Source organism: Anopheles gambiae, chromosome 2, assembly GCF_943734735.2.
Source record: "Anopheles gambiae chromosome 2, idAnoGambNW_F1_1, whole genome shotgun sequence".
Lineage (NCBI taxonomy): Eukaryota > Metazoa > Arthropoda > Insecta > Diptera > Culicidae > Anopheles > Anopheles gambiae.
The window spans coordinates 8779421-8799810 of NC_064601.1; the positions used below are offsets into that span (position 1 = coordinate 8779421).

General features: G+C 47.9%; 2 protein-coding genes across 5 annotated transcripts in view; both read right to left on the minus strand.

Annotated features, from left to right (window-relative positions):
- Nucleotides 1–43: 43 nt before the first annotated feature.
- The window catches only part of LOC1281458 (uncharacterized), a 35753-nt gene continuing 15406 nt past the window's right edge, over nt 44–20390 (minus strand). For 2 of the 4 annotated variants that reach the window (XM_061647918.1, XM_061647916.1), the window contains exons 3-11: nt 8826–8990; nt 8003–8746; nt 7704–7928; nt 7383–7611; nt 7161–7298; nt 6962–7098; nt 3879–6890; nt 3628–3822; nt 44–3553 (exon numbers count right to left, since the gene is read on the minus strand). In XM_061647918.1, the coding sequence (XP_061503902.1) occupies nt 3437–3553; nt 3628–3822; nt 3879–6890; nt 6962–7098; nt 7161–7298; nt 7383–7611; nt 7704–7928; nt 8003–8746; nt 8826–8990 (4962 nt within the window). In that variant the 3' untranslated portion in view covers nt 44–3436. Of the gene's footprint in view, nt 3554–3627; nt 3823–3878; nt 6891–6961; nt 7099–7160; nt 7302–7382; nt 7612–7703; nt 7929–8002; nt 8747–8825; nt 8991–20390 lie in introns of all 4 variants that reach the window. The other 2 variants (XM_061647917.1, XM_321370.4) reach the window with 1 other exon arrangement.
- Nucleotides 16613–17179, minus strand: LOC11175590 (uncharacterized). Its single transcript, XM_003435866.2, has 2 exons — nt 17025–17179; nt 16613–16953 (listed from the first exon to the last, which is right to left on the minus strand). The coding sequence occupies exons 1-2, from the start codon at nt 17128–17130 to the stop codon at nt 16688–16690; spliced, it is 372 nt and encodes a 123-aa protein (XP_003435914.2). The 5' UTR covers nt 17131–17179; the 3' UTR covers nt 16613–16687.

Below are 20390 nucleotides of genomic sequence, written 5' to 3' on the forward strand. Positions count from 1 at the left end.
ATACATAATCATTGAATGAAAAGGATTAATCAAAACACACTGCTTACTTTTTCGAACATTGAACGGTATGTCTTTATTATCGCATCCATATAATCGTTTCGTGCAAGCTCCAGGTGGCAATTGGTAAATGTGTTACGGTTAATGCCACTTTCTTTTCCGTTCGTCGTCGTCGCTCTGCTCTATATCTTCGGTCGTGATTTTTATGTTCAGTTTACATTTCATTTTACTAGAATCCTATTGTATCCTAGCCAATTCCAAATTGCACCGCCGTATATAAACCAACTTCCCCATAAGCAAATACATTCCACCTATCGAAAGCTATTCATCTGGCCAAAATGCGATGCGCTACATTACACGCACAGTTGGTGTACAGTTTTTTACCTTATCTAAGTTCATCGCACACGACCTTCCCCTTCGCTTGAGTGTTGTTGTAATTGCGTACAAATGCTCGTTTCCGAAGCTAAAGTAAAAACATGATTTTGCTCATAGCGTACTCCGCAGCCCACGTGTAGTATGTGTTTCGTCTAATGGAGCGGTGTCGCCGTACGCAGATCTCGAAAGCCTGCCATCCTGCACACTAAAAGAAAGTCTCGTCAAGCTGGATGGATGTGTTACGAAGGAATTATACAGTAGGCTCTTTTATTGGTTGTAAAAAATGTAACAAAACCCCATGCCAAGCGTAAAGTGCGCCGCGTTTTGGGTAGAAAGTTGCATCACGCATATGTTTTATGTATTAACATAGATAACAAAAAAAAAACATCTAGCTTTTGTAGAGTTTGTTAGCCTCAAATAATAAGGTATTATTGCACGAAAAGTTTACCGGCCACTGTACAACGACGAATCAAAATATGTACAAAGGTTGGTAGCACTGCTGTTGTTGGTTACAACATAATTTTTGAGTATTTTTGTATTTTGTTTCCCTATGCTTTATGGTGTTAAAAATATTTTCTTAGTTCGTTTACCCCACTACTTATCTGCTCTTCTACTATTCTTCGCGCTCTACTTCTTTTTTTTTCGGGAACAACTGGCAGCCACATGGCGGACGTATGCAGTGTAAAACATTTCTTATGTCAACATTGATTACATGCTTGCTCGTTTGCTGTTTAACTATTTGTGTGTGTGTGTTATTACAGTTTTTTTTCTCACGGTATAAAAAAAGCATAGCAAACAAAACTGTAAACCTGTATGCGTACGCGAGCGATATGCAAACGATACACCGTTGGATGGATTTTCATATTTGGCTTTTGTATTTTGTCTTGTCTTGTTATTTTTCTTTTTGTTTTGCTTAGTAATAATATGACGTTGGGTGGATATGTAGGGCGTGCTAAATGGAAATGAAACTGTTTTTTTAGGTTTACACATTGACAACGATTTCCATTCAAAAAATCCACCATAAAGACAGTAGTAGTGTTGCAAATGTTTAGGTGTGTGAGGAAAAGCGTTAGGAGCAATTTAAACTAATCACGATGCACCTGTTTTTTATCGTTTATAAATGTATGGTTTTGACTAGATTTGACATTTCAACAAGCAGCGAAAAGCGATGGACTAGAAAATGGTACAGCCAGTAGTAGCAAGATAGTGTATACAAGGACAAAAGAGAATACAGTTTTATAAAAAAAACAATGATTATAAATCCAAATCATAACATTATTGTTGCACAAAACAGCAACATAAACAAACAAACGGGGAAAGGAAATATAACGGAAGCGGTTTTACAAAGCACTTGGAATAGTTATAAGATGGCCGAGCCCTTGCAGAGATCAACTCAAACTAATGTAAACATACCAACAAGTATCTTACAACTATGAGCAAATTTTAAAATAAAAACACTCTTACGAGTTTAAAAACAGTTTACGGATAAGCGTGTATTGGGCCTTGCGTAACGTCGAGTGCACACAAATGGTAATGGATGACTATCAATGGCAATTGAACTACGCACAACATACACATGTACACGCATCGATGATATATACAACGAGACCGAGTGGAGCTGGATGCTCATGATATCATGTATCGATACAAAATTGCAATGCTTTCATAGCATATTATTTACATTTGCTACAAAAAACCACCCTGATTTGTTTCAATCCCCATTGCTTTTGTTCTAAGTACAATAACAAATAATATTTAAAAAAAACATACACACACTCTCGCGACACACAAGAGTGTGGTCTTACGCGACTCTGGCTGGTCTAGAGACTAGAAGACACGGTGGAGATTATATTAGCTTTTTAAAAGAAAAGCGTTTCAAAGCGTTTAAAGACATGGTAACAACAAAGATTATAAAGTGTGATAGAAATAGCGTAAACGTTGCACCACACCACAATAGCTAAAGCGAGAATATACTAAAACCAAGCATTAGGTAGTGGACGTTATGCTTGCACGCCGATCGGCGGAACTTATTCCGCAACGTGTTAGCGCATCGCGAAAAGTAACGCGTTGTAACGCACGGCGCGCTTTCGCGGGTTGGGTTTTTGCGTTTGTCGTTTGCCGGCACAGCACATTTCGTTTATAAAAAACAAACTTGATTTTTAGCTAAGTTTTTGGATGTTTATCTAACAACGTTGGCGCCACTTGGTAGCGTGGCATTTTAATTGTGTCCGAGTTCGGGTCCGCAGGTTTGAATCGTTCCTATCAAAAAACCGTTAGTGTATATTTCCGCCCTAGCTCCGCTGCACGGCAGCATCGCCTCAACTAGTGTTCAGGAAAGCTTCTAACTTGCTCATGCGTGTTTAAAAAATCCCTCCCCATTCCCCATCCAGATGCCACTTACCGAATGCAAGGCTTCTGGCAACTATACTTCCGTTTTCTTGTAAGTACATTTCGAATCTGACGTCCTTTGCGTTCTTCTATCTCTCTCTCTTTCTCTCCCTATAGCGACCGTATTACGATGATGAGTTTTGTATTTGCTTATGCATTATTATACTAATGTTAATGATATGTGATACGATGAGAACGATCGACATGGGGAGTAGTAACGTGTTGGCGGTTAGATGGAGTTGATGGATGTGACGAGACGGCGAAATATAATACAGACAAAGGTAAAGTACGATGCAGCGATGGGGCGCCGGGTAGGGGGATGAATGCACGTTTTCCACAACAGCGAACGACAAACGATGGTTAAAGCTCACACCGGGGAAGTGGAATGAAGCTTTACAGATACATCATACATATATCAAGCTATACCCGGTTGTGTCTGATGAAGCGCATGCAGTAACACCACACACGAATGCTACAACTTTCACTGCCTGTTCTCGTCTACGCAGCTTGTGATATGTAGAGCTCTCCTTTCGGTTGCCTGCGTATGCTTGTCTAGCTTGTCCTTCCACGTGATCACCGGAGTATTGGGGGCGGGGATTTTGAATGGTTTTAAGGCGATTTCAAAGTTTGTGAGCGTGTGCTACAACATTTGCTGCGAAAATGGAAGCCAAGCACCCTACTTCAGCCGCTGGGTAACGTTGGCCAACGCGACCGCGAACGCTTGCAGTGCCGAAAATGGGTACTGAAAGTCGAGCGTGTACGCATTGCCATCAATCCGCCCAAACTGCATGACCTACGGTAGTAGAGAGAAACAAAAAAGCACATTGGGTCAGTAAGTTGCCCAGAAGCAGTGCAACCGACACGTACCTGTTTGCCGCGGAACTCAATCTGAAAGTTTTTCGCCGACTCCTGCGTAACGCGTCCGCCAAAGTCTAGCTGATACACCTGGCTGTTCTCGTTCCACATCGGGGCCTTGTTGTGCATCACAAACTCGCGCCGTACCGGTGCGGGCGACTGGGACGAGCTGGCCACACCGTTCGGTTCAATTTTCCCACGCTTCAGCTGGAAGTAAGATTACATTTTACACCACGAAAGTGAAGTCACCGCCTGCTACGTACCTTCTGGCGCAGCTGAGCCTTCTGGAACGTCTCAAGATCGCGGTACTGTTTCGCGCTCGTACTGCCGCTACTGTCGTCCGTATGGTTGCTGGGGCTGCTATGATTTGGGCCAGCACTGCCAGCACCACCAGCACCACTACCACTGCCACCGCCACTTCCACCATTCTCGTCGTCGGAGCTTTCGGTGTGTTGCTTTTTCCGCTGGCGACGGTTTAGCAGCGGCGAGTTCAGAATGTGCCTGATCGGTGAGGCGCTCTGGTGCCGTTTGCTCTTCTTGCTGGGTGTCGGCGAAGCGGGCGAACTGCGCGCCAACCGTGCGGGCGATGCCGGTGGCGTAGACTGGCGGCCACCCTCCTCCATATCCCGCCATCTGCTAATGAGCCCGGCCGGGCCGGTATGGCCGCCACCCGATCCACCCGGCCGTGGTTCGTCCGTCTGCGACGACGTGGAGGCCGTGCCCATCGACTCCCCTCCATCGGTCGACTCGTTGCTCGGTCCCGGGCAGCTACCGTTGCGGCGATGCTTTTTCGGCGAATCGAGCGAGTCTGCCTTGCTCTGCCGGTTGTGTCGGTTTGCATTCCAGCGCAGCAGAATCGGCGTGTTGGATTCGCTCTGCGGTTTACTCGAGTCGGCATCCGGCGCTTTCGGCTGCCGGTTGCGGCGAGAAAACAGCGGACTGTCGGTGAAGCTCGTCACGATCCTGGCGACCGAGCGGGATGGTGTACTGTTGGACGGAGCAGCCGGTGCCGGCTCGGAAGTGCTTGCCGAACATTCGGTACCACTGCCCGGCACCTGCTGCTGTTGCTGCTGCTGCTGGTGGTTGGACTTTCGATCGAAAAAGCCTCCCCCTTTCCCCGAGGATGAGCCTGCACCGGTCGGATCTTTCCCGCTCGAGTGGTCTCCGTAGTGGTTGCTGCACGCGGAGCGAATGTATTGGCCCAGAGTGGTACGCTTCGCTTTGGGTGGTGCCTGCGGTGGCTTTCCAGCACTTACCGGCCCATCATGTCCGTTCGCTATCACATGCGCCTCGTTGGAAGTGGATGTCGTCGCGTTACCACCCAGAGTGGCGTCTTTCTTCATCAGCTCATCAGCCGGCACCTCCTGATGGCTGTTGCCGCTCTTGCGACACTTCACACAGACCGGTTCGGTGGAGTTAACGGTCGGCGAGATCTGTCTGCAGACGGAGCAGCTTTTGGGCTTCTCTTTCCGATTGAGTATCGGCGTCTTGGAACCCCCGGGGCCGGACACTCCCGGGCCAAACTTCATCGGTGCACCCTTGCGCGTGACCACACCGTTCACTTCCTTCAGCGGGCCAGGCTTTCCGCCGCCCATCAGCTGATCGGACGAGGAGTATTCGGTTTCGTTCTCCGACAGTTCGCTCACCTTCGGCATCTGGCGGAACAGGTTGATAAGATCGCGGTTCAGGTTGGGCACCTCCTGCAGAATGTCCGAGCAGGAGTCAAGGCTTTTCGATTTCGCATCCACCCGTAACCGCGTCGCTTGGCGCAGCTCGTCCAGGTTGCGTTTGTATTTCTTCTGGCGCTTCTTGTCCACCAGTACGAGCCGCTTGTAGGGTGCGTCGCGTCGCATCATGGACAGTGCCTCTTCGCCCGGCACGATCGTCATGTTGTCCAGGTAGCCTACGCTGCAGCTACGTGTGATCGAGTCTGGAATGCGAGTCGTTGCTGTGCCGCTGGAAGAACCGGCCGCAGGCATAAACGTCATCATGGAGGCAACAGTGGGCGTCCGATGCATTCCGCCGCCTACCGTTTCGGACGTGGGCGTTTCAAGACCGTTCGTCGAGTCGGTGCTGGTCGTCTTGGCGGGTGCGGGTGCCGTGGCAGGACTAGGTGAAGCCTGTACCGGGTTAGGAACGATGGTTGCAGCCATTGCCGATGTGCTGGGCGTCGACGCTTCGTCGATGAACTTGAGGTTTTGCTTTTTCGGTGTACTCCGTGCGCTGCTCGGTTGGGAGTCCCGCCCACTACTGCTCCCGTTGGTGCACAGCGAACGGCCACCCGCCTCCGAACGATCCAGATTAAGGTTCAAGTTTAGCGGCATGCCGGCACTCATCGTACTGCGCCCATGGTGATGGTCGGACGAAACGAGCGCATTCTTCACCTGCACCAAGCTGCCGATGTAGTCGTTATTGCTCGAGTAGCTCATCAGTGTCGTCTGTCCGGCTGGCGGCCGGTCAAAGATGATGTCGCTCGGTGCGACGGCATTCTTGGGCGACTGCAGCGTCGGCACGGAACCTTCGCAGTACAGCGGGCTGATGGCGACGCGCGATTGATTGCTGGAGGCGGAAGATGGACGGCTGACGAGACTGTACCCTATGCTTTGCCGGGGCGGTGTACGTGCGGCAGCACTGTGCAGATCGCTCACCACCACGACGGTCGTGGACTCTCCGCCGTCCGTATCATCCTCGTACGATTCCGCACGGGCCAATGGTCCCAGTCCTGGGACGCCATTGCGCGCCAGCCCACCGGAGGACGAGCCAGAGCAGCCGGCCAGTGCGGACGGTTGATGCTGCTGCTGGCGTCTTGGCCGGGACGGGAATCGATTCGGTCGGGGTGACATCGGCGCAATCGGAGGGGCACTTTCGGTCAGCAACTTTCGGCTGAGTGCGCTCGCACCGCAGCTTTCGCGCGCGGACGACATCAACGAGGGGCCGTGGTGCGTTCCATTGGAATGGTGCTGTGCATGGTGCTGCCCTTGATGCTGGTGCGCCTGATGGTGTTGGTGCTGCTGCTGCTGTTGCTGCTGTTGCAGCAGATGCTGCTGGTCCTCCTCGTCCTCGGAGAAAATGTTGGGATTAAAGTTAGGATCCGGCCCGGTGGGAAAGTCGTCCCGCAGCTCCGTTATTACGAGCTTCATCTGGCGGGGCTGTAGATGCAGCAGCGACGTTTTGTACGTCACCTGTCCGAGATTGGCCGGTAGCGTTTTCGCCAGCCCATGTATCTTGAACTTTGTGCCCCAGATGTTGGATGTCACCTCGACTAACTTTACGTGCTAGAAATGTAAAAAAGATGGAAATTTATTGATACTATCTGAACGTACAGCGCCACGTACTACTTCCGTACCTCTGGTAGTGTGTCGAGATAAGCCAGATCTTCATTGTTTTCCGTAGAGTCGGAATTTTGATTCGGTGATCGGTCGTTACTGCTGGGGTTGCGTTTTTTCGTCCCGGTCTTTCGTTTTCGATCCAATCGTGGTGATCCTAGAAGAAGTGCAACGGTAAACATTGGGTTTCTTAGATTCCGCCTACCCGTAACTACTTACGGCAATCGTCGTCAATGTCACTCTCGGAGCTGTCGGATCGACCGTTCGTGCCAGTGGTCGAGTGACTCGACGTAGAAGCGCTTTTCGTCGTAGTCGTAGTGGTTGTCGAATCAGATGAATATGTACAGTATGTAGAAACTTCTGTGCGAGATTGAAGAGCAAAGCGAGTGGGGATCGGTTAGAAAGGGGATTGCGGCGATGACTACCGTCGATACTACTCACCATCAACCTGAGGATCGAATATCACAAATTCTGGCCGTATTTTGGAGGTGCGCTTGCCTTTGAGCAGCGGCACAAGCCCGCCGAGAAACTCCAGATAGAGCGTGTAGCAAGTCCCTGAGCTCTGGTTGGAATCGTCATCATGCCGTATCATCGTACAGTGGAGCCGCGTCGAGCAGGCGGGCGGACGCGAGACAAACTCACGCAGTGACTTCAAATCGGGAACACAGCACTGGACGTAGAGATGGCGAAAAAATATTTTATTTGTTGTTTATTGATGTGGAATATACTACCCCGTCTCCATCTACTACTTCGCATACTTACCCGTATGGTTTGAGCAAACAGGTTGCCGATCAGAGCCTTTATCCGACCGGGCAGGGGCAGTCTTGGCAGCAGCGCTTCGGAAGCGAGCGAAGTTTGAACTTTCAGCCGACAGAACAGCTGCAACGACGCGACCCGTCGGGAAACCCACGCTATATGTACCTGCGTACCGGTCGCTATGAAGATTCGCTTATCATTATGACCCCACGTGAGGGCAGACACTGGATACTGTGTACGAAAAAGGGTGTAAAAATGCAGAGTTCCGGTATAGCTGATCCGCAAGATCACGCTCGACCACTTACCGTACTATTGGGAATTTTGGCGGTGTAGAGAAGATTGCCAGATTCGGTGTAGAACTTGAGTAGATTGTTGTACACCGTAGCACCATGGATATCAGTCATGTGCGGGCTGCCCAGCTCCGTCCCGGCCACGGCCAGCAGCTCCCGCGAGTTGCTCCACTCCATCACGATGCCCAGCTCGCCGTTCATGCCGGTGTGGATCTGGTTTGGCGTGATGTCGTCGTACGACTTCAGCAGATAGATGTACCCGTTCTGGAAGCTGACCGCCAGCACGAAGCTACGCTTCGACGCGTTGGTCACGCCCGGTTCCGTGTCTTCGCCCTCCTCCATCTTGAACTTCTCGCACGACCAGGCCATCGCCGTAATGCCCACGTCCGAGCCGAGCGGTACCTGCGACACCATCGCACCGTGCACGTCCATCACGATGATCTGACCCTGGGTAGTGCCGAAGTACACCTGCTGGTCGTCGGGCGTCCAGATGCCGCATGTGATCGTTGCGTCCAGGTTCAGCATCGACGACCAGTACCGCTGGCCGGCGACCGACCCGACCAGCACAAACCCGTCCTGGTAGCAGATCAGTGCCATGCGGCCATCGTGCGACCAGGAGAAGTGCGTCACCGGTGTGTTGCGATCGTTGATCAGCTCCACGCTCCAGCGGCCTTCGTACTTTATCCACACGAAGATAATGCCGGAACTATCACAGCTTGCCAGCTTCTGGTACGGTTCGTTCCACTTTACCAGGATCACCTGTGGGAAGGAGAGTGAGAGGAGGATTTGGAGTAAATGGGGTAATCCATTTTTTACAAGAAAAACAAAGCACACTTACATCAGATCGATGCCCGCGAAGGTTGTAATTTGTTCGCAGCGGGTAGTCGACGTTCTTCTTGCAGTGCGATGTCGTAAAGGTGACACCGACAATGCCCCGTACGTTCCCCGTAGCTAGCCATCCTTCCTGGTAGTAGTTGGTACGGTTCAGTTTCCATCCTTCTTCCTGTAGTTCATGGAAATGGCAAACAAAGAATGCGCTTTAGAACAAAAAATCGAAACCGTATAGTTGGTCAGACCAGAACAAGGTCTCTGTTGTGAAATCTTAAAAGGCGAAGGTAAACAGAATGTGAGACGCTTTTAGCGTCACGCATAGGAACCTATGTCCTTTCCTGCCACAGTACACCGATTACTACAACGCATCACTGCACTGGAAGACGACGGCAGAAACGAAACAATCATGGCTCCCCACCCTGTCTAGTAGCAATTTCAGACCCTGTACGATGCAGGCATTGGAAAAATGTCAAAACTACATCAGCACGTTGCACCTCGCCGTACGCACGCGACACGCGGCATTGGGTGGAAAAGGGCGAATTGCGTGCCATAACCATATTTTGCAACTTTGACACGTACTTCTACCGTTTTTTGTTTTATGCAGGCCTTGTCAAGCACAGAAACCTTCGTTCTGCAGATTGATGAACGATAGGTGTTCCGGATTTCGCATATCCGGCTGGCACAGCAACTAAGCGCAGCAACGGCAACTCTACCAAGCAATCTCCATAACTGGACTATTCTTTCATGATCGATTTTTTACTGTTTGGACACACGAAAGTTCCCGTTCGACAGAGTTGAAGCATTAACTCTGGAATAGATCTTCCATTAAGTATAAGAATTCTGCAGCGTCCTTAGGAAATCCTTTGGAAATTACACGGTGTATGAGTTTTCTGTTTTTTTTTCTCCAAAACAGAGAGGATTCTTTCATGCCCGCTCGACGATCCACAGTAAGGACGATTAATTTACAAACATAACATTAATCATCCAACGACTGCCAGTCACGCTACACGTCCAATGTCGTCTGTGGTACGACAAAACGGCGCGACCATTGTTGTTTGTTTAGCTTTTCGGGTTCGAGTCCGAGATTGTGGAGCTGGACCCGGGTTCCTGCCACAGGAAGGAGAGGTGTAATCGCAGACTAATATCATTCTCCATGCGACGCTACTCACACTCTTCAATTGATTCTGTAAATGTTGGGTCAATAATACAACACCCCAAACCGGGCGTGTATCGGGTTTCTCTTCCCCTCACCCATGCTTCTCTCTGGCTCTCTTTCTCCCGCTATTCTAAAAACATCCCTCCATTGTGCCGCTATTATACATTGCACCCTATGTTGTAATTCTAATGCTACGACTAGCAAACATTCGTCCGCTCAAGTGAGCGCGTGTATTTGCTTTTGGGTTGTAGTTTACATTGTTTGTCGCCGTGTTCCTCAAGCCTGGCCTAGTTCCCGCGTCCCACGCTTCCGTCAAGCGAAGTGTTGTCCACCCTTCTCGGAAGCCCTTATCTTACGCGTCCAGCGGCGACGACTGGTCTGGTGACCTACAAAAACCGATGGGTCTTCCGTTACAACTAATGACGATGCGCACTGGAATGCCAATAGCCACCCTCTCCGATATTCCCAGCCAAGAATGAACTGGCATTTAGAGTGGGGAACCGGGAGTGCGGGAAAATCGATTAAAAGATCCTCTCTTTCTCTCTCTCTCTTTCTACTGCGAAGTCATTCCAAAGGACACTTTTCCGAGCCCCGATCGGCACGGCGGGGGACTCTACACCATCACTGGGAGGTGAAAGTATTTTTCTCGCGCCGAAGGGATATGGTGGAAAAAGAAATTCGATTTAGCAACTATAAATAGGACGATGTTCCATTATGATGCTCCGCCACCACCGGGATACCGGGTGGCCATTATTTACCTGGTCCTTTCAGCGGCGGCCCGAGGCTCGCGGCAGTGGCAAACGATAATCGACAGCCGGAAATCGTGGAGTAAATCGTGAAGCTACACCACCAGCAGGCGCGTGCGTTTAACAAAGCGAAGCCATTTAGGGCGCTGGTTTCAGGCTCGGGAATTGAGCGACGGTTAATGCTGTCGGTCGGCCAGCGTCCGGCACTGGTGGTGGTGGTGGTGTCGTACACCTTAATTGAAACATTGTTGATGAAGCTTTTCCTGCCCGGTTTCGGGCTGTCGGTGGGATGGGCTTTGATTGTTAGTGAGCAAAAGCGTTGTCAGCCGTTAGACAAAACAAGGCGAATGAGGAAACATTAAACGAACGAGTTTAATGAGACACTGTTGTAGTGCGGTGATAAAAACTACACTTTACAGCACTATGAAGGGGCGGGATGGTTGGTCATACAGGCGCATCGCAGCAGTGAAAGAGGGAAGAATAACGGGAAATAGGGTCGAACGGTGTCATTCGCAGGACGGAACCAACGGGCATGGGTAAAGATGTTGGTTGAAAATTACCAGGAACCCGGCAGCTAAGCCAAGTGCTGTTAAAAATTACCTTAAGTCACTAAAAGGCAAGTTCGCAAGTGGATGAAGCATTCTGCAACAATACTATTCTACTTATGTTGCTAAGAAATAGTGCTTCGCTTATGTTGAACTAAATAAATTTGATGATACTGGCAACGAAGTTCTAGGCTCGCTCGTTCTACGTTTGATAATATCGGACATGTTAAACGAGACAGAGTAAAACATCGTTTAGACAATCTATCTAATTGCTCGAGGGACATTCGCCATTTCGAAGAACACAGCTCCGTACCCAACCCATACCACCGTGGAAGGTTTATTTTTACCCTTAGCCACGAGGTGGTACATTCATAGAACCATTATCCCTGCATCAGGTACATCATGTATACCATGAGTCACCAGCTCGATAGGGACGTAGATGTCACTGTTCCTGGGCGTGCGTGTAACCTCCTGCTGTCCACCGTCCATTTTACCCCATCGGTTGCATTAGCTTCATATCCCGATTGCTTGACGCTGATTAAATTGAAATTTATTGGCCGTTGTTTGTTTGCCGGAGGAGGAAATTTATTATCTGCCGTTGCCTACTCCCCCAGTCCAGGCCAGTTCCCGTTTGCTCTGTTCGCATAGGGACCAACCCGGACAACAAGGATCACGTGGCGCCGCTTTCCAACCGAACGGATGATGATGGTGACGGGCTCGTCGTGCCAGGGTGCACGTTCGCCGCCCTGTGTTTGCTCATGTCCGGAGGAAAATCACTCCCCTCCCCCCTTCCACAGAACGACCACAAAAACTAGCAGAGGAGAGCGTTCGTACACGAGTGTTATCAAGTGATAACACGCCTTTTTCTCGTTGACCAATGCGCAACCGGCGTCCAACGAGCAAACCGGAACAACGCAGCACTAGCGCGCGCAAACGGTGCAACTTACCAACACGCCGGTCCCAAATGGGTTAGCGGGGTTTTGTTAGTTAGTGTACCGAACGGGTGCTGCTGGATTATTTCCCATTAGAAAATTTTCCGACTGACCCACTTCCGCGGCCGTGTTGGGGTGGGAGGGATGTAGAGTAGAGAAAATAAATAAGGAAAACGCATTTGCACAGCGCATTTGGGTCGGTTTGGGTGAAGGATTGAGAAGAAACACTTGCATTGTTCCACACTGTGGTGCAATTTCCAGTGCTGCAATCAAATATTATGAAGGATTATTTATTTTCCCTTTTTTTGCAACTCCATCGTGGTATGAAATTGATTAAATTAATCATAACTTGCACATCAATCTGTTCAGTTTGTGCATCGACGCCGCAAACGACGCAAACGACTGGAGAGAATTCCAGCACATCGAATAACGAGAAGCGCTTGTTCTAGGAAAGCGTTACGGAGATCTCATTTTAATTTGCTCGAATTATTCACCCAGTCCCCCCTTTTTTCCATTCATTCCTATCGCCGATCGCTTCAGTCGCTTTGCATGTGAATGAATTTTTCATGCCATTGTGTGTAGTCTTCGATTGGCGTACACCGACACAATTCTCCGCAGCACGTGGTGCATGGGTGGATTGATTGAGCAAGTGTGTGGGTGAATGAATCATTTTTCATGCTAATCATGGTAACCACCAAAGAGAAGCAATATGACCACGACCATCATCAAACAAACTTTACAATGACGCAGCAGTAGGTGGTGGTACAAGGAGTATAGCTACTCGTATTTCGCCCCACACTTTGGTCTTTAAAAGGTCAAAACGGTTGCTAATTTAAAGTACTAAAGGCTAAAGGTTAAAGGTGTTACACTATGCGCCCGTGAATCGTGTTCTCATGGATTTAGGGCCCTTCTTTCACGTCGTAATTCAACCTTATGGAATTAGTGCATCATGCTTGGTTCTTCTGATAGATCGAACGCACTCTGTACGTACAGTACATAAATTGAAGCGCTTCAGTTTGATTTAGTACAGCAGCATGGTGTTCCCAACGCTTCATCAAGCATCGGCAGCAACAGCTCAATCTAAGCGCAACGGTCGTTCCGTTCTGAATTGGCTGATGGGCCGTGCTACCGAGTGGTTGACCAGCGCTGCAGTACCATCACAGAACGACCATTTGGCATGGCTATGCACTTATCCTTGTGTGCAGTGGTAGTCCCTCAAATTCTAGGCCTTTGGTTTGAAGCTTGTTTTTCCAACGGCAGATCCCCGGAACATCTCCCGGCCATGCGCTACGCTACGCGTACGGGGTTTCGAAGCTGACGCCGATAGGCTGAAGTGTTTCCCGGCCCAGCCGGGTATAGAATTTCACATTTGAAAACACGCTCTGTACGGTTGCACGTCGGCGGTGGTTCAAATTTGCTTGCTAGAAACACTCGCTGCGCATAATTGGATTTTCATGTCGATGAGTTTTCACTTCTTTTCTCTCTCTCGACCGTCCGAGTAGCGAGTCTCAACCACTCCCCCCGAGGGCCTTGGAAAGCCAGTGACCGGTTAAATCGGATGACCAGCCCTACACCAGGCTGGCACTGCGCTACACCATCCATCGAGCGGGCGAGTGTTTGCCTTCGGGGGTATTTCGATTAATCGAAAGAGTGGGACGAAATGCCCCGTCGCACGGGATGGTTTATTTGCCGCCTTCCCCGGAATGTGTGCTGTCGTTGCCATAACGGCAGACCGTGTTTTGCACGCATCCCGCACCCCGGAAGTATTACACGGCCGCCCCGAAGGGTCACAGCAATGATGATGATGATGATGATGATGATGATGATGGAAAAGTCGAGTTGAGTGGCAAACCTATTCCGTGGTAGGGCGCGAGAAAAGCTCATATTGAATGCATGAAATGAAAAGGTAAAAAAAGGTCCCAAAAAAACTCGTTCCAAGCATTTTGGAAGCATCGAGCATACTTTTTGGTTATTTGACTGCAAGAGTGTTTGGTGTCTTTGGCGTTTCGTAGAAAACAAGCGGTGAAAGCGAAATGGTACACTCTGGTTTTACTGTTTTGTTTTTCCTGTTTCCCCGTACCGAAGGGAAGTTACCATCTTGGGGGAGCCGCGGCTACGTTTACCTTTTTGAGGGAGGTTAAATTTTTTATCACTATCGATTTTTTCGCTCGTTTTTTTTTGTGTATTGCAAGGAAGCAACTCTGAGAGGTGGAATGAGCGGTGGCTGAATTTGCAACGTTTCAAAATTGTATATTTCGTTATCGCGGAGGGTGGTTTTTTGTTGTGGAAGGACTTTGTGCGATATAGAGGAATACCATTCATAACATTATTTGTAATTTCAATAACATCAAAAGAATATCTACATTCTTTGTTAAGCAGCACTACCAGCGTACGACATCATTACTAGAAATTTGAAGTACTCACGAGTACTCACTGATTCGAATTGTTATTAGCAGTGTATGCAAGTTATCAGTGGCGTGCTTATCAAATGAATCACGATGTTTTTGGACTGAAATGTTCGAGTTGATGCTCCGTGTTCCATTTACAACCGCTGACAGAAATTGCAAGGAATATCCGTTTGCCGTTCATTGAAACGGCAGTCGTCAGAATCGTAACCACATCAACACGCTTTGCAAAAATGGAATAGCGAGAGAGAGAGAGAGAGTGAGAGAGAGAGAGAGAGAGAAAAACATTTCCACGAGAAAGCGCATTCAGCCGGGAATGGTTGGAACGGTTGCATAGGGGGAGAAAACACCCTTGTCCGTCTTCTTGCATTCTGCGGTCGACATTTCTTGCCGCATCCTTGAAAACGAATGCCAACAGCAGAAACCCGAGTACCCTGGAGTAGGTGGTAGTAGTAGCAGTAGTACATCGTGGTTGGTTGGTTGGTTCTATTTCTTTCATTTTACTGGCAGCGTGTCAACGGAAACCCCGTACACACACCGAGCGCGGTGTGCTCGTGTGAGAGGACGAGAATGTCGAGGTCAGCGAAGCGTGTGAAAATTTCGTGATTTACTCCATGAGCCTCTTCTACCCACAGCAGATCTCCCTTTCCCGCATTTTGTACCACATACACACACGTTTGGAGCTCTGTGTTTAAATGCTTATTGCAGAAACCACTTAGATAAAGTAAACGTAAGGCGCATTTGTCCGTAGTGAGGATCGGGTAAAGGTGATGATGAGCAAAAAAAAACGGGGACAATCGCTCGAAAGCTGTATCCTTGTGCACGAGCGCGCGCACACACACACTCGGTTGCCCAGTTGCCGTCTGCCTAGTTTACGGAAGGGTTAGAAACAGTCCTATGTATAGCACGCGAGCAATACAACGGATCGCATAACTTCACGTATGAATAAAAGGCCATTCGTCCCAAGGACTTTGCCCACATTTGCCCATATGTCTCCGAGAAAGATTGGACCCATTGGCAGGATAAGCAGTAGTATATGTGAAATAGAGTATCGAAAGGTCTTGCCTTCTATGATTGGTCCTTGCGGAAAGGGGAACGACAGTGTGAAACTATCATAAACTATTGTCAAACGAGGCTGCCGTAAGGGAAGGCACTGCCGCAAAGGCAAACACCAAAGATGACGACGACGACGAACGTGCATTGTTTGAACCGCGCGGTACACCGCAAAAGAACAAACCTCGTCCAATGCGCGCCAAGGTCGTGGTTTTTGTCTCGAATGAAGAATCGTTACATCACTCTCAGAACTCTTGGCGGTGGTGCTGGAGCACTTTTAAAATTGCTTTTGAAATGCAACTCGTGTTCAAGTTCATGAAGATCAAATCGTAGCAAATCATATAACGCTTTTCGAACCTACCTAACTACCTACCAATGCAAAAAAGCAATCGCGGCATTCCGATTCATGATGAGTTAGTCAAGACGATTCAAATTTAATGTTTAATCAGCAAAACTTGCTCTTTGTGAATCGGGTGAACCGATCGTGAAGGGACGGACGGCAGTGTTGGGAAGGAGGCGACCAAGAGGGAGCCGCGTTTGAAAGGAAAGAAAATTGTGTAGTTCGCTTGCCAGCATTGCAAATCGTGTCGAACAATTACGGTGAAACTTTTAGTAATTGCTGAACTTTTGAAAAGCTTTCAGAAGTTCTAGTGCAGCAATATTTAATTCAGCAAGGAAGTAGGAAGCATATCGCGTGGGCTTTATTACGCACGATGTGTAGAATGCATTGCAAGATTTCAATTTACGTGATAAGATTAAGCAGTTGATGGAATTGATTTATAAATGGATCACTGTCTAAGGGCTTTTGGATGTTGTACTCCAAAAATATATAGGAAACCAATGTATAGGTAATCCAGCTGATAAACAATTCTTGAATTGGAAATTGCTACCAAAGTAATCTTATCATAACACGGGACGGTTTTGATAAGACAACAAGACACACTTTAAACGTTCAAATACATTTAATCCGTAAAAGATCATAGCCACTTTATATCACAAGCAGATATGTATTAATTTTATTCTGAATCACTTTTAGGCATAATTAAACCCGTACACTGTCACCGTTATAACAAACTCTGGAATCGGTATATTGCTTTGTACGGTTCCTGACACTTGTTTAGAGTTATTGGTGACTGGGAACGTGAACGTGCACGAAGTCGTAGATGCAGTCTGCACACTGGTGAGGGTGATCTGTTGGTTTAGCAGGGGACTAGCTTTATAGTCCACCTCTAGCTTCAGCATCTCCGGCTCTTGAGCGGCCCGTTTTGTAAGCGTTATCGTGTGCAGCACATAGTCACCTGCAATCACACACAAGGGCAAATGGATAAGCCGCTCCATTTTTGTTGGGATTATGCTTTCTGGCACTCACCTCTGACGCGGACACCTATCCCGTAGTTGCAGGCGGAAACTGCTGGTGTAGAGTACGCGAGCAGCAAAATGGCTGCCAACGCGAGCGACGTTTGTAAAAGTTTCATTGTGCACTACACTACTAAGCTACAGATCAATACAGACTGGTGGTGAATTTAATGTTACCATCCATCGTATTGTACCGTCGCATGTACGACATAAACGATAGGAACTTATCTTATCGTTCACGTATCAGGGCTATCGTTATATGCGCTGATAGATACGGTAAACGGTGAGATAACCTTTACCGCAGGAATTTCTCCACATCCTCCTGGGAGGAAATTAGTCACGCCAAACAAACGAAACGGGCACTGGCCCCCATGTATCCAGCTATCTGGATCAGTGCTGGATTGTTTTGTATGTTGTGCAACGTGGATGAGTGAGTAATCGGATTCATATCGGGTGCTTCAATTTGGGGAAATCATTTCAATCCCATTCCTGTTTCTATTCGTCCCGAATGCACCACACTCCGCAGAGGCTCAGCAGTAAGCGGCACACTTGACTGAATTCCTGCTACTTACACAAAATCAGCTTAGCATATTATGTAGCTAGGGGAAATCTCGTTACCAAAATCCATCCCACAACCACATACATACATTCTGTGATCGGTGAATAAAGCTCTGCTGATGTTAATCCTTTTTCGGTGTTTCCAGTGCCCGGGTGGGAGGGATCTCTCTTGGGATCTTAATTTAGGCTGCCGAGAATGATGATGATGATGATGGACGATTGATGGAAATGAAAACGGGCCGGCGGTCGTTTGGTGAGCAACAAATTTATTCACTGCATGATGGAATGGAAGGGCCGGAATGAAACATTTCCATAGTATTTCGAAACACAATTCATGCAAATAGCCTTCGGGTATTTCCATGCCGGTTGTAATTTTCTTGATTATAAATCAATTGCATGATTTATAAGGCTTTCATTATTTGTTTGGAATTAAAAATAAAACCTCGGAATAATAAAAATCGCACTGTAATCCTGCTTAACCGTTTATCTGGAGAAACGAACAAGCTCGAGAGATGTGTTTTTTTCCTCTCGCACTCCTCTGCATTGCAATGAAAAATTCAGATGTTATAAAAACATATTCTTTTGTCGCAAAAAACAAGTCAAACTTCTGTTCAAGCAATTCGACCATACAATTGCATTGTTGCAACGCTTTTCCGCTGACCGCGGGACATTTAATCTGTCAAGCAGTTTTTTGTTGCCTAGCGCAATGGACAACGAACGAACAAAAGTGCGATAAAATGAAGCTCTACCGCAGCAATCGTTAAGGGATTGCTGCACGGATGCACCAGCGTTGCTCCCGTTGGAAAGCGTTGCAATAGACAATGTGGCTACTACAATAGTGCCATTGTGCCGATGATGCTCGGTCCCATCGACGGCCACAGGCTGTTATTGCTCGTATTGCTCTGCACATTGTAGTACGTCCGTGGTTCGGGGAAGTTCCCGCAAATTCCAGGCAGCAGCAGCAGTTGTGTCCGATCGTATAACTACATTTGGGACTCGGCAAAGTTAGAAAATGGTCACAGTGTTGCAGCATTACAACTACGTCGGCGGGGGCGGGCGTTGGTTGAATATTTTATACGAGGACAACAATGTACGAGATCTCTGGTGCGATAAAATATGGAGACAACTTACTTTATCTATCTATCGGCAAGGGATTTAAAATGTTAAATGCTGGAGAACATAATTTTCATAGCTTCTTTTCGCAAACCGGGGGCGAAAAAGGCGACTTTTTCAGTTTCATTAAAGGCTATCTCGTGTAGCGCAATGTAATGAACCACTTCCTACAACAATTTAATCGCAAATTTCCCCTACATAGTATTGCAATTCCATCTTCCACCAGAGCAAACGGAACAATAAGCACAGCAAATGAGATGCGGATGGGAAGTAACAATGGGAGCATTTAAAGAAGATGAAGAACCCCTCCGAAAGTGTGTCGAATGTCGAAGGAAATGTGTTCACAGGGTGAAGAAAAAAGTGAAAGTCCGTCAGTTCTTCTGGCCCTCCCAACAACCCCATTCTCCCATTCTTACCGCATAATGGAAATTCAGCGAACAGCAAATCTGTCCTCGAATAATCGTGCCCGTAACGCGGGCACGAGTGAAAATAGTGAAAAGTTCATCAGGGCGAAACGATGTTTATGTTTTCATAACTCAAAACCACTCACTGGCAGCCCTGCCCTGCCGACTGTCGGAAGTTGGGCCCCGCGCGCGCACCCAAGGAGTCGGACAGTAAGGCGACGCGCGAGCAAACGTCTCGCAAGAACGATGTCGTTTATTCGTCGAACAGGGACCGGCGAGGGCGTATGCGGAGAAAATCAACGGACTAGAGAGGAGCACACATAAAAGTGAAGAAAAAAAAATGAAGGACCAACCTTCTGACAGAAACGTCTTAGCTTCGCGCAAAGAGTCTTTTGGAAGGAACAAAAAACGCTGCTGCACACAAGCATGGCGCTCGATGATTCATCTCGTTCGTCCACGGTTGTGCGCAGCAGAAGGGAAGGAACTAGTTTTCACTCAATGGGTTTTTGGAGCAATAGGGTTGGGGGCGGGAAAGAAAAACACACTGCAAGATTGATGACGAACTTGGCTCTCTCTCTCTCTCTCGGTGGCTCAAAGGATATTGGGAAGGAATTTCGAACAGTGCCGATGTGCCGAAGCTAGCAGCGTAGTGAAAACGGCTTCGTGGCATTGTCAACATGAATTGACCTATTTTGAGAAGGGAAGTTGCAATATTAACGAGGGTTGCCATGGCTTCATCCACTTTGTGGCCTCGGCACATAGCGCACACACACACGCCAGAAGAAAACCGGTACGGGCAAATCCATCAGCTGTTCTAACAGCTTTTGACATTTATTCAATAACGTTTGTTCGAGAGTTACTTCAAACAGAGTACGAACAAAAAAAAAACAAACAAATAAAGGAAACACTTTTTACGGCAATCCATTAATCCTTTTTGTTCTGTAAAAGTCTTGCGGAAGTCGTCTTGGTCGCTACCTGAGTACTCAACTTCAAATATTTTCTTTTGATCGTTTTTATTTCCTATTCGATAAGAAGTTAAAAATGTCTTGAGCGAGCAAAGGAAGTTTCCTGCACTGAGTAGGAGCTCTATAAGCATTAGTAGAGGTGCATTCTTTGTGTTTTATACTAAACGCGCAGCTGCGAGGTTACTGTTCAATCCTTTCCTACCATTTCTGTGGACCGGTGGAAACGATCGGTGCATGAATCAGCGAGGGTGCGGGTTCCTCTGTTTAATTGAACACATTTCGCTCAATATGCTGAATTTATTATCACCTCGTTACCCGAGTGCTGTCGAGATGGAATGG

Bases quoted from the DNA above. Each gene is read 5' to 3' on its own strand.
- LOC11175590 (XM_003435866.2), bottom strand. From the start codon at position 17,130: ATGAAACTTTTACAAACGTCGCTCGCGTTGGCAGCCATTTTGCTGCTC. The intron at 16,954-17,024 runs GTGAGTGCCAGA...GTGTGATTGCAG, and splicing joins GATAGGTGTCCGCGTCAGAG to GTGACTATGTGCTGCACACG.